The 14,374-nt window shown below is 39.4% G+C and overlaps 1 protein-coding gene across 4 annotated transcripts in view; it reads left to right on the plus strand.

Moving 5' to 3' along the window:
- The window catches only part of ROBO1 (roundabout guidance receptor 1), a 571,646-nt gene that overhangs the window by 533,910 nt on the left and 23,362 nt on the right, over positions 1–14,374 (plus strand). For 3 of the 4 annotated variants that reach the window (XM_053386465.1, XM_053386467.1, XM_053386469.1), the window contains 5 exons: positions 1,180–1,206; positions 3,709–3,751; positions 7,005–7,159; positions 8,437–8,772; positions 10,622–10,726. In XM_053386465.1, coding sequence (XP_053242440.1) covers positions 1,180–1,206; positions 3,709–3,751; positions 7,005–7,159; positions 8,437–8,772; positions 10,622–10,726 — 666 coding nt within the window. The remainder of the gene's footprint in view (positions 1–1,179; positions 1,207–3,708; positions 3,752–7,004; positions 7,160–8,436; positions 8,773–10,621; positions 10,727–14,374) is intronic. The other variant, XM_053386466.1, reaches the window with a different exon arrangement.

Genomic DNA, 14,374 nt, shown 5'->3' on the forward strand with positions numbered 1-14,374 from the left:
AAAGACTTAAGGACTCTAGATCCTAATATAAAAAAACCAGATCTATAGGAAGAAAAAAGGGGAGAAAAAGGCTGTTGATGTGTCTATCTCTCAGCCATTCCATCATCCCTTTGTGGTCCGCCTGCTAACCTAAATTTCAAGGCCAAAACACATTTAGAAACGATTGTGAAGCTTTTCTTGCATTTCATTGTTTTGCTCAGAATTAAGGAGCATTTCATGGCTTCCTTCTTCCCATTAGCAGTACAGAAAATATATTCTATTGTTCAAAGAAGAGAGAAGTGTGTGCTGGGGGGGAGGGGGGCTGAGTAGATGTTGCACTGGAGGTCTGCTGTTTGATTAGAGGCCTTATTGATTAAATTAAGATCTATAGGGGCTGTGAAAATGAAGGTTTTTTCCCCTGTGAGAATTATTATATTCTGAAACTTTTTATTTAAACTCATAGGCTCGTGAGTCAGGAAAGATTACTACAGCAGGTAATCTACAGGGCAGATTAACATTATTAGGTTAAAATAACAAAAGCATCTCAAAAACTGAAGAATAAAAAAATCCTAGTTATTGTGTGTTCTATATTCATTACAGTTAGTTTTTTTAAAAGGCTGTGATATTGAGCAGCTGTTACAATAAAGCACAACACACTTTTAAGGTGCAAGTAATGGAAAACTAGCACATTTTCATAATACTTTGTTACTCCTAGAAATAGCTTACTCTTTGTTTAAATGCTTAAATGTCCTTATTGATCCACTTTATCAAGCATTTGCATGATGCAGTGAATATAAGAGTCTAGCAATATCTTGATGATACTGGGAAAAAGTAACCATTACTCTTCTTTTTTAATATATATATATATATATATATATATATATATGATTAAATAGTGTAGGGTTTTTGTTTGTACATGGATTTGCAGCAAAACATAAAGCACTAAAAAGAAGGTCATTTAGAGGCTAAACCACACTATTTCCCTCAAGAGCACACTATACTAGAATGTTATTCTTCTTCTGTGGAGACAAGTCACCTTTTTAAATAACAAATTTTGTTTTATACACATATTGGTATGTCTTGGACATATTTACTCTTACTTTTATGTTCTGTTCTTGCCCTGATTTATACTAATGTTGTGTGGTCTCTTTTTCTTTCTTCAGCTTAATAACCAGTTTTTATTGTGTTTTGATTTTTCAGTCCCGTCTTTTACCTTCACACCAACAGGTATATATTTGCACTTTTCCCTTGTCTGATTGGCATGTGCCTGTGTGATACTGTGTCACTGTCTCTTTTTCTTCTTCCCTCATATAACCAGGCACAATATTACACAGCGAGTAGTATGAGTAGTATTCATTACGTATCCTTATTGTTAGTATCATTTTACCAATTTGGCAGATCTCACACTGCTGTCCAAAGTTTGAGTTTTATATCCATTGGAAGACTACATGAGATCCTATCATCTTCTATGCTAATGTATAGCATGGTTGGGTGGTTTTTGCTTTTTTGTTTTTGCTAATTTTGTATATTGTATAGTTGTTCATAATGTTCTGCTCTACCAAAATGGGCCATAGCTACACAAAGGACTCTGCATAAAGGCAAGCAGCATTCCCTTCCAATGATTCTTAATGGAACATTACTTAACACTTAAATAGAAAGACATACAAAGGATTTCATTTTTATAAACTGGGAGATGTCTATATGTGTTGTATCCAACTGACAGTAAGACTTCGATCATCAGAACAAGGAATGAAGCTATTTACAACACACACACAAACACCCCTCATGTCCCCCAAATCCCAATCTGCTCTGGAGGATGCTCAAAGACATCATTCTAGAGGATGTGGGGCAACAGGAGAAAGGGGTAAATTATTGCAAAGTATCAATTGAGCAGTACTGTTGGATACAACCCCATGACTATATCTAAAGCTTTGTTCTATGCTGAAACTTTTCTCTTTAGATTGGAAAGCTCTATGCTTTAGGACATGCCATTAACAGAAGATGCCATTAACGTGAAAGCAATGCACACATGCTGTTGAGTGTAGCCTGGAATTCTGTGTGAACCTTAGCATTATAATTATAATTATACCCTATACCATACAGATTTGAAAGCATGAGAATGAAATGCTTGTCAGTTACTCTTGGTTATTTAAAAGAATACCAAAAATAGACAAAGGGTTACATTAAAGGAAGTTTTACCAGTAACACAATGACTTTCCCTCACTCTCCTTTCCCCAGTGCCACCCCCTAATCTGTTCTGTGTTCCCCACCAATCCTCCAGAGCAAATTCGGGGGGCAGACAATGAGGAGATGAAGTCCTGCTGCATTGGTGGAACACCTTGCCTTAACAGGATAGCTTCGTTATCTAGAACCCCAATAATCAATGTTAAATACGGCAAATGCCAAACTCCCATTTAAACATTGTTCTGTCAGCACATTTCTGCTGAAGATTGTAATATTTAATAATATTAGCAAGTAAACAGGCATTCTAATGGTTTATTACTTAGCATTATAATGGACGACATAGTCTGTACTCAAATTGTTTTGTGAATAAACACATTTCAATAATATTGCTGATGGAGAGAGAAAATTACTTCACATTCTCAAAAAAGAATGAATTCCTTCATGTTTATAAGAATTCTAATAAGCTGTTATTTCAACTTTTAAAATAGTTTTGGTCCTTGTTTCTCATTCACTTTTAACATATATTAATATGGAATTTGCTTCAGCATTAGTTTAAACATTCCGATATTTTCCTCATGCAGAATCCATGTTTTTAACAACTGGGCTGTACAGAGAAAATAATTTATGTACATTATTAGTGTTGCTAAGTTAATTTGCAAGCTTAAATTTAAGCATGTTTAGGCTTGGTGTCAGATTTCTCACAGGAGCCAAGTTTTTAGAACTGTGAAGACAAAAATATTTTAATCAATACTTGGCACAATACATGATAGCTGTACAATAGACAACAGGGAAATTTGACAAGGAGTCATTTCAAATGCGGACTGTATTTAAAATTTAAAACTTTTCTGTTCCATAATTCAGAATCCAACTACTTTAGTTCCACTGAATTTAAATGGTAACAACCCCTCATCTTTAGCAACACTTTCAGCAAAAGGCCTATGTACCATTGGCTGCTACATTTTAATCCTGTTATTGTAATCGCTGCAAGCGGTTATCTCTGCCTTGCAGACCCCCACTTTGGAGTTCTTCTAACAAGCAGAATTTGGCTGCCTTTTAAAACACATTCCTAGTTTGGGAAATGCATAGCTATGGAATCCATCGCCACTTGCACTGAGGTTAATCTTCTTAACTCTTTGCTTAACCTGGGGGTGGTAGCTGAAGTACAGCAAGTGTATTTGGGTCTGGGCATGTTTAAAACGCATTTTCAGGCGCGAGTCTTTATGACATACTTCCCAAAATATAAATATATTTGGAAACACCTATCTGTTGTGTTTTACATTCTATTTTGTAAACAACAGCACACACATCAGAAAATACTGCTTCCGAGCAATATCTATTTTATGTTTTGAAAAATAAACAACTAAAACTCCAGTGGCTTTTAGGTGGCAGTATGGTTGTATAGAGTTGGTGGTAGGAACTGCTTATACCGACAGTAATCTAGCCACAAGGAAATAAACACATTTCAGCATTTTTCTTTCTAGGATCCAACAGAAGCACATTCAGAGAATCAACTTAACCACTATATATTTTCCTTTTATATTTTAGTAACCTATCAAAGAGGAGGTGAAGCTGTAAGCAGTGGAGGCAGGTAAGATTGTATACAGGTTTCTTACATATAATGCAAAATGCAGACTGAACTGCAGGGTATGTTGGGTAAAGCTGCATCTCTGAATGCAAACAGCAGAGGGAGCACTTTGACTTCAAACTAAAACTCTTGCTGTATAAGGGGATGATTAAAGGGAGCTAAAGTAGCTAAATTGTGGCATTTAAGGAGATTAAACACTTAGTAATGATAGCAAAGAGAAAAACCTTAAATTGGAAACCATGCTTAAAGAAAGCTGCCTCTTAGGTGATTTTTAAAAACAGAAAACAAAAACGGAATAGCGATCATTACTGGTTGGGAATTGCAAATTAAAAGTACAGATAAATCCGGGTTCTGAGAAATGAACGCAATTCCATCTTTAGACTATAGCTAAGTCTTTAGTTAATTGGTCAATCGGGAATGATTCTCTTCTCAAACAAATGTCAGTGTTTCATTAATACTGACATCACTGCAATTCTACCTGGATTGCTTTGGGTAGCAGCGAGGTCAGGTGTGTGTGTGGACACATCAGCAGAGCCAGTTGCGCACTCACACTGGTGTGTCTGCATGGCCCTGACTTCATTGCCATCTTGTGCCACCCCAGTGCTGTCCAGGCAACTGCAGCGACTCCCCAGCACAGGAGCTGCTTCTTAACAAGGTGCCTTTAAAACAAAGCTATACGGAGGTATACAATCACTGTCATGTCAAATACAAGTCAGGCTATACAGATGATGGTGCAGAGCCAAAATGATGCATAGCAACTGCAGTCAAGCCACACACAAAGAAAGAAAAGTTATGTCACACAGAATGCTAAGATTAGCAAATAGGTCAAACAGTGGCTTCTGCTTCTTTTCCAAATGAGGTTGTTCTTTTAAAAAAGGTGTTTAGTGTATCTTGTGTGTGAACAAGGAACCAAATTATGCAGAGCTCTGAAACTGGCACCCATGGCCACTTTCTGGGCTATGCAGTACCTGTCCCTGTACTCACACTGGCCTGATTCACACATAATAACAAACCATGTTTACTTACTATATGAATGTGCCTTGGGATTATGTTCTTGCTTCCTTGTACACCCTCCCTCCATGCCCTGTCTTGCAGGAAACTGGATTGTGACAAAAAATCCCCAAACATTTGGATTAATTGGGGTGGGCACGTTCCCTAAAATGAGGTCTGCTGGTTTTAAAAAACATGGCTAGCTAAAATCATTTTAGGAAGGATGGATGCCTGATGCAGGGGGCGGAGTGGAAGTCTTAAATAGGTTTGTTTTTTGTTTGTTTTTTTAAAAAAGGAAGAGGTAAGCACAGTAGACAGCACTTTTAAAAGGGCAAAAGGGAGTGAAATGTAAGTTTTCCCCTTCCCACAGCTGAGTTGTTTCAGCTCCCCTACCCACTTTTTAACCTCCTACAAACCGGTAAGGCAAACTAGTTTTTTGCCGTAGTTTTCAGGACAAGCACAAACCATTGTATGCCTGTTCAGTAGAACACCAAATTGTGATTTCTCCACAAACTACAAAGGGCAGCTTTCACAGCATATGAAGAGAAGAGAGGAAGGAGTGAACAAGCCCTAAGTTCATTCCAGGCTTCTGCACACGTTACCAAAACATTTTGATGTTGCATCTGAATAGAGCTATTCTGAGTTATTGCTGTTGATCCAGATGAATATGAGTTCCACCCAAGTTAAGGCAAGACAGTTAAAAAGGGAACATTCTGCACCACCTTTTAGGTATACCCTCATCTGTACAAAGGGAATAGAGCTGGAGATGCCATGCTTACATAAAATACAATATTTTCTTAGCAGCTGTTTTTTTCTGATCAAATTGGTATTTTTCCAAGTAATTCATTCAGAAAGCATTTGTAACTATTAGTTGATTCCAGTTCACTGAGCATAATGTACTTTGCATAATGAGAAACACTTTTGCTTAGTATTTATAGTTTTTTTTTTAATGTTCTCTGTAACTTTAATTTCCAAGAATTTCAGCTAAGCTGGAAATGGAGGGAAATGTGGCCTGTATCCAAAGAACTGCAGGAGTTTTTCTGCATACCAAAGGGAGCTTTGGCCATGTGTCAAAGAGCAGTCCCCTACGCTGCATGGCCCGCCTAATATGAAATTGAGGAAAGTTTCACAAATAGGTCATACGGCGTGTTTGTTATAAACACTGTAGGAAAGAAAGGGAGGATAGTGTTGTGCTTGCACTGTGAAATAAAATATGTGTGTGTGATTATTTGGAGATCAAACATGTATGTTGTTAATGACAAAATTGTTAGGAGTGGTTTATTTTAAAGGAGTAACAAGCATGTTGTCAGCTGTCCAATCATAAACCCAACTACTTTATGTTAGTGCAATGGAGTCTACTATGAAAGGCAGGAATGGAATATCACCACTGAATTTATTAGTGGGTAACAAAGAAGGTCCTAGAAAATGTCCACAGATCTCTGTATAGAAGAAAGGCTTTTAATGCTATCTTGGGGGGCATTAAGGAAAAGAGTGAGAAACACTAATACAGTGGTACCTTGTCGAATGGCTTAGTTGTTGAACAAATTGGCTCCCGAATGCCGCAAACCCGGAAGTGAGTGTTCCGGTTTGCGAACTTTTTTGGAAGCCGAATGTTCAATGCGGCTTCCGCAGCTTCCGATTGAGTGCAGGAAGCTCCTGCAGCCAATCGGAAGCTGCACCTTGGTTTTCGAACCGTTCTGGGAGTCAAACGGACTCTCAGAACCGATTAAGTTCGACAACCCAGGTACCACTGTAAGGGAGGAAGAGTTGGTTCAACTCTTACGTTGTTTTCTTACCCAATAAAGATGTACTATTTTTTTAACCAAAAGCCATACATAGAGAGTTAGTAAACTGCCTAAGAACATTAAAAGTCTTTTTAGCTGAATGGTAAAATACGCCTGATATATGTTCATACACAGCTAATTCCAAATCTGCAGCAACACTGCTTGGGGAATTTTTGCTCCACACCTAAAGGTTGTTACAAGTTGTTATGAAGGGACTCCTAACAAGGCTTCTCCAGCAGACCTGAAGGAACAGGGAAGCCCATACAAGTCAGCACATAGTTGCTTATTTAAAGCTTTCACTCTGCCAGCTAATTTCATTTAGCAACTGTTCATGTTTCCAGTATCACTAGGAAGAATAAGTAAATTTCCAGAACAATCAATCTTTAATTGCAGTCAAAGACCAGACAGATTTTCAGTACTTCAATGTGAACTTTGCTTTTAAGATGACATCTTATGATAATTAGTAATTCTGTGTTTTGAAGGCCAGGCCTTTTAAACATCAATGAACCTGCCGCTCAGCCATGGCTTGCAGATACATGGCCTAACACCGGGAATAATCACAACGACTGCTCCATCAACTGCTGTACATCAGGCACTGGAAACAGTGACAGCAACCTCACTACATATAGTCGCCCAGGTAAATCTTGTTTATTATTAAAATAACTTAATTTGAACTTAATTTGTATTGTTTCCTGTTTATTTGTTTCCTTCCTATTTGCTTATTGCTGTCTATATCATCTGGGCATGTTCCTACTCAAAGTTATCCTATTGCCATTACGTATGCTACTGTACCCACACATTTAGATCCTTTTGAGAGAGTTCCAGCCTCCTGAACAAGTACAGCTTCTCTGGGTGCTTAATCCCCTCGTCATTGTTCCTAGATTATATTAATCCTTATCCAACATCCTGTAGAATATATAAAGTGGCAGCAGGTGTCCCAACATATTCCTGCATCTTTCGGGGAGATGACTCAGAAACTAATCCATTTTATGTCTCATTCCTTCTCTTTTATGATCTGTTACCCACAGCATTGTCTCACTCATATTCCACTCCCAGGCACAAACTTGTGTCTATAAAGATTCCAGGAGAACTAGTCACTTCCGCTTTTTGTACTCACAAACACATAGTTTTATTTATGGAATCAAATGTTGTATGACTCATAAGCAAGCTAGTACAACTTTCACTGGAATGTACAGTGAAGTGCTGCAGGTGGGTATTCAGGTACAAATGCTACTTAGTCAAGAACAGTAAGGTAAAGGTAAAGGGACCCCTGACCATTAGGTCCAGTCGTGACCGACTCTGGGGTTGCGCGCTCATCTCGCTCTATAGGCCGAGGGAGCCGGCGCTTGTCCGCAGACAGCTTCCGGGTCATGTGGCCAGCATGACTAAGCCGCTTCTGGCGAACCAGAGCAGCACACGGAAACGCCGTTTACCTTCCTGCCGGAGCGGTACCTATTTATCTACTTGCACTTTGACATGCTTTTGAACTGCTAGGTTGGCAGGAGCAGGGACCGAACAACGGGAGCTCACAGGGATTCGAACCGCCGACCTTCTGATCGGCAAGTCCTAGGCTCTGTGGTTTAACCCACAGCGCCACCCGCGTTCCTCAGTATTTAGCTATAAATTTAAGATCAATTAGTAGATTCTGCCATCAAGGGCCTTGCAGAAGAAGATTACCCGTGTAAAAAGAGAAATGGAGGCAGAAGAGTTGGGGACTCCTATATGAAAGGTACACCTTATAGTTTTGGACCTATGGAACTAAGCTGCCATTTTACTATTGCTAACATTCTGATTTAGCTTCTGTTTACCTAACTATTTCTGCTTCAGAAAGCCAAATCACATAGGCCAAAAAGCACCTAAAAATAGTCTTCTAACTGAACACAATTTTCCCTTTTCCCTTCCTGCTGTGGTTAGCTGATTGTATAGCAAATTACAACAATCAGCTGGAGAACAAGCAAACAAACCTGATGCTGCCTGAGTCAACAGTTTATGGTGATGTGGACTTAAGCAACAAAATCAATGAAATGAAAACTTTCAACAGCCCAAATCTAAAAGATGGAAGATATGTCAGCCAACCAGGTCAGCCTACACCTTATGCCACCACTCAGCTCATCCAGTCAAACATCAGCAATAATGTTAACAGTGGCAGTGGTGATTCAAATGAAAAACACTGGAAGCCATCTGCACAGCAGAAACAAGAGGTTGCGCCAGTTCAGTACAACATTATGGAACAAAACAAATTAAACAAAGGTAAATCACTTCATGTATCTCCCCCCCCCCCCACTTCTCAATGCACTGGAGATTCCATAAACCTCTCCTTTCAGGGTCTCAGCTTGTGTAAATGAAAATAACTACATATATTTCTTTCTATCTGTCCACAGATCTGATAATTGGTTACTGCAGTGTGGAACTTGTTAGGATGAACTGAACACTGTGGAACAATCTAAGCTCCTTTGTAGATTTAGAAATTCCCAATTAACAGTGTCAAAGAGTTAATTAGCACTACAATAATCTGCAGAAATTGAATTTATTCTAACAAATAAGCAGCTGTATCTTAAAAGAGAATTTAATAAAATATATTTTCATATGGCTTTGAGCTTAATTTAAATTTATTAACAACAAATGAGTGACTGGCTGGTATTGAGACATCTTTAATTCATAAAGGAGATGCAAGGTGCAGGCATTGCAGTCAAATTTTAAAATAGGTCATCCCATTCTTCTAGTGGTGAATGGAGTCTAATTAACCTACATATCACTGTAAATTACTGGAATGTTGCATATAAAATTTTGTATGATTGTATTGTGGGTTTTGCTAAAAATGGAAACGAACTGATCTGATAAATTTTAGACTTACTCTTTGCATTCACCGTCTTGCATTCAGTTCTGGATTAAAATTACTGCTTTAGATCTATAACCTTAAAATGAATTGATTGCAGTGTTAACTTGAAAAATCAGAATGTGCTTTCTGGCCTTAAGGGCACATTTCTCTAATGTAGTGTGTGGGCTATAGAAAAGGAAGTGATGCGATTTCTTGCTAGTCCTTCAGGCTACCATGCAGCTTGCTTTAATAACACGATTTGCAAAACGCTATCCCTAGGAGCTGGCCCTGTTCTATCTTTGAACTTTCTGAGCACATTGTTGTAGCTCTCATGGTCACCTAGTGATATTGAAAAGGTAAAGGACATGTTCCATTACAAAAGGTTGATTCAATCTATTTACTACCTGACCTACTTATCTACAGAATGGTTCAGAGGCCACATAAATCTGACATGAGTGTCTAGCTGTTTGCTATAGCAGTGACAGTTTTTAATTATATTTTTGCCTTGAATTTTTCTGCATGTTTTATGGGATTATTATTATTTTTTGTCTCACAACTTAGGGTTTTCAAATCCAGAAAAAAAAAATTCTCTCCATAAAGTTCTGGATAAAAAAATTAAATACCTAATTCAAATGATTATTTTAAGAATTCAGGATTTAGAAAATGTGTTTTACTTTTATAGATGAGTGAAATATTCATCAGATAATACAATAATTTTTTACTGAAGAAATATCTGTAAAGTACAAGAATATTACCAGGAGCTGACATTCATTTCATGGAACAAATAAAGGCAAATCATAAACAGAGCCATGGGATGTGAAATAGGAATGATAGAGCACAGTGCAGAACTCATCAAAATGGTTATTTCTCGTTACACAGGCTAGAAGTAAATTGTCAGAAAGATAGTTTTGTCTTAGAAAATAAGAAAGTGAATGGGAGAATACTGATCTATTTTTTTAAAAAAACCCCAATGTATAGAGAATCACGTCTGCGGTAGATACGCTTCCTTAATGATAGTGTAAAGTGCTGAAAAAGGAAAAGAGGTCAAAATGGTAAATCTCAGATCAGACTATTTTGTTCAACATTTTCCCAGTCTTCCATTACATAGTCTCACATGCCACACATTTAAACACAGCAAAAACAAATCAGCCTTTCACACCAAGAACACAGATCTGTAACCAGACAATAAGTTAAGGCTTAGCTGTAAGCAGTTAGAACATTCACAGTACTATACCCAAGCAGCATATGCATGCAAATTCAAAAAGTCTGTTTTAATTGCAGACTACCGATCAAATGATAATGTTCCAACCATCCCATACAACCAAGCCTATGATCAGAATACAGGAGGGTCCTACAACAGTTCAGATCGAGGAAGCAGTACATCTGGTGAGTATGAACTACTGCTGCACCTAATCTCCAATTTCCTCAAATATTTTTCTCCCTGGGAAAGAGGCTCCCGTTTTGTTTGATTTTGGCCTCTTTTGCAATATGCTTTAGAATTTCTTTAATTTTGGTGGGTGTGGGATTGCGCCTACTTTATCACTGCAAGGTGATTGTGGCAATGTGTGTTTTAATTTCCATTTCTCTAACCCATTGTAGCCTCCCCAACAGTCTGTGCTTCCTGATCTAAGACCAATCCATGGGGGGAGCTAACCTCATTGCACCCTTCCTTGAGCTTTAGCACACACATTGCCAAGTTAGTTTATTGAGCATCTGAGATTGATGTGATCGCTGTTTTTGTTTTTAAGGAATGATATTCCTTTTACCTGAAACAAAAAACCTAATCACACCAAGCTACTTTAAATCAAAAAGACTTTACTCTTAAAAACAACAACAAAAAACAACAACAACCAGCTATCAGCTAGCATACACTAGGCAGCCTCTCTGTCTTTGTACACAGCTGGACCCAAAAGGGCATTACAGGCACTCCCAGTCAGCTGAATGTATAAAGCCCTTTGCTTTGAAGCCCCAAATATCATCTGATTGCCCAGGCTTCATAGCACAGTGCAAGGCTATCTGCAAACCCTGGTAATCAGTTGCAGTTGTTCCCTTTTGGAAACTTCTTAATGCCAAGTGGGCTAGAGAATGCGGCTTAGATTCAGTTGATTGATCCTGAAAGCACATCTTGAAGGGAGGTTTTTGCAACCACCAAACAGCAGTTATAGTGACTTGAACTTTCACAGGTGGCAGTCATATGATGTCATGTGATTGACAGATGGGCAGACTGTCCACTTTCAAAGTTGGCCTGCAGAGGTTAGGGGACCGTCTAGAGGGGCTGGGAGCTGGGGGCACTGTTATACAGTGGTTCCATTCCTTCCTCCTGGGCCGTGTTCAGAAAGTGGGGGGGGGGATGAGTGTTCAGACCCCTGGGCTGTCACGTGTGAGGTGCCTCAGGGTTTTGTCCTCTCCCCCATGCTTTTCAACATCTACATGCAGCTGCTGGGAGAGATCATCAGGAGTTTGGGCTGGGTGTTCATCAGTATGCAGATGATACCCAGAGAGATCATTAGGAGGTTTGGGCTGGGTGTTCATCAGTATGCAGATGATACCCAGCTCTACCTCTCTTTCACATCAGAACTAGTGAAGGCGGTGAAGGTCCTGTGTGAGTGTCTGGAGGCAGTTGGAGGATGGATGGCAGCTAACAGATTGAGGTTGAATCCTGACAAGACAGAAGCACTGTTTTTGGGGGACAGGAGGCGGGCAGGTGTGGAGGACTCCCTGGTCCTGAATGGGGTAACTGTGCCCCTGAAGGACCATGGGTGGAGCCTGGGAGTCATTTTGGACTCGCAGCTGCCCATGGAGGCGCAGGTCAATTCTGTGTCCAGGGCAGCTGTTTACCAGCTCCCATCTGGTACGCAGTTTGAGACCCTATCTGCCCGTGGACTGTCTCGCCAGAGTGGTGCATGCTCTAGTTATCGCTTGCTTGGACAACTGCAATGTGCTCTATGTGGGGCTACCTTTGAAGGTGACCCAGAAACTACAACTAATCCAGAATGCTGCAGCTAGACTGGTGACTGGGAGCAACCGCCGAGATCTACATTGGCTCGCAGTACGTTTCCGAGCACAATTCAAAGTGTTGGTGCTGACCTTTAAAGACCTAAACGGCCTCGGTCCAGTATACCTGAAGGAGTGTCTCTACCCCCATCATTCTGCCCGGACACTGAGGTCCAGTGCCAAGGGCCTTCTGGTGGTTCCCTCGCTGCAAGAAGCTAAGTTACAGGGAACCAGGCAGAGGGTCTTCTCAGTAGTGGCACCCACGCTGTGGAACGCCCTCCCACCAGATGTCAAGGAGAAAAACAACTACCAGACTTTTAGAAGACATCTGAAGGCAGCCCGGTTTAGGGAAGCTTTTAATGTTTAACAGATTATTGTATTTTAATATTTTGTTGGAAGTTGCCCAGAGTGGCTGGGGAAACCCAGCCAGATGGGTGGGGTATAAATAAATTATTATTATTATTATTATTATTATTATTATTATTATTATTATTATTACAGTATTAGGATCTAGCCCACCAGCCAGATACAGTTCCCTATCCTGCAGTAACAATGATCTTCTTAGTTGGATCAGGGCACCTCTGTTGGCAAAGAAGAATGACATTTTCACAACCCACCAATATATCTTGGAAAGTCAAGAAGTGTCAACACAGTTGCTAGAGCACGTGAAAACCTGTGCAATTATTATTTCCTCCCTCTGTTCAGTATTAAACCAGTGTGACAGCTTTATTTTCGGTCAAAAGCAACCACCCAGGGTCAAACCAACAGGCTGCTCAGCAGTAATGCTAGCTACCTGAGCCTTGTCTGGGGTATTATAAGCCGAGGGAGAAGTCTCTTTTTCAGACCATTTCATCCCTTGCCCCATCTGGAACTTTTGCAGTTTTGACATGTGCATGTAGACCTTCACAGCTTCATTAAGTTTCCGTTATTTTGGTAGAAGGCAAGTGTGTTTGCCTTCAGTTCAGCTTTTTGTAACTGTATTTGTGTGTACATATCTGTCCCGTCTTGCTTGGAACCTATTACAAAGTCTGGACCACAGGTTTCCCGCCTACCATCCCTATACCACAACTCTTTCTTGATCAAATGATGTACTGTGAGATGCCTGTTTTACAGTATAATGGAAATTATTTAACAACTGTATAAAAAAACAGTTTAGCAGAGATGGAAGCACACACATATCTAGAAAAAGAAAAGAAAAGCTGCTTTCTATACAGCTACAACTACTTTCAGGGTTTCTCTCATGGCTGAATTACAGAGACACCAACAAGTTATAGCAGAGCTGGCTTCTGGGAAAGGGTTTGTAATACACTCTGCTGCTGTTCCTTTCATAAAACATTACCCTATAGTTTGCAGATGAATGTGAGGTTTGGTTTATAGTTTATTATTTTGTGTGCATGCGTGTGTGTGTTTTTTAAAATTAGTAATGTGGAGGAAAACGTGAGCTCTTATGGGACGACTTCACAATTATGCAACTGCTATGATTACCCTGATATTAGTTATCTGAACAGTGGGTTTGAGGGGTGGTCAGTTGAAATATATTTATAAATACATTTTTCTTCATTGAGATAGTTGACTGGGACCCAAGAGATTCTAGAGGGAGGTTCTGCACATTCACTGGGACTTCTGAGTGTTCTCTTCCTACCACTCCCAGAAGTGGATGCAGTTATAGTGTGCAGACATGCCATTAGAATATGCTGCAAATGACCCAGTTCAAACTCTGAGGCATTAGGAATGTTGGTAATACGACCGAATAAAATATTTAACATATTTAGATTTGAAAAACATTCACTATTATTCCAATTTAAAATAGTTTAGCGTATTTAGAAGCATGCAACATTTCTCTTTCCGTTTTGCTTTACATCTTATGTGAAATGTTCACTTGAAATCCAACAGCACCCAAGCAATCGATCCTTTCCCCAAGATACTCAGATGGCTAAAGCTTGTATCATTTTACTGTAAGCTATAATTTTCCACCAAGAGTAGCTGAAAACATTTGTCCCATACTTTCTTCTGCTCTTCTTATTGTGGTTTTTTTTTTTT

Source organism: Podarcis raffonei, chromosome 4 (genome assembly GCF_027172205.1).
Source record: "Podarcis raffonei isolate rPodRaf1 chromosome 4, rPodRaf1.pri, whole genome shotgun sequence".
Lineage (NCBI taxonomy): Eukaryota > Metazoa > Chordata > Lepidosauria > Squamata > Lacertidae > Podarcis > Podarcis raffonei.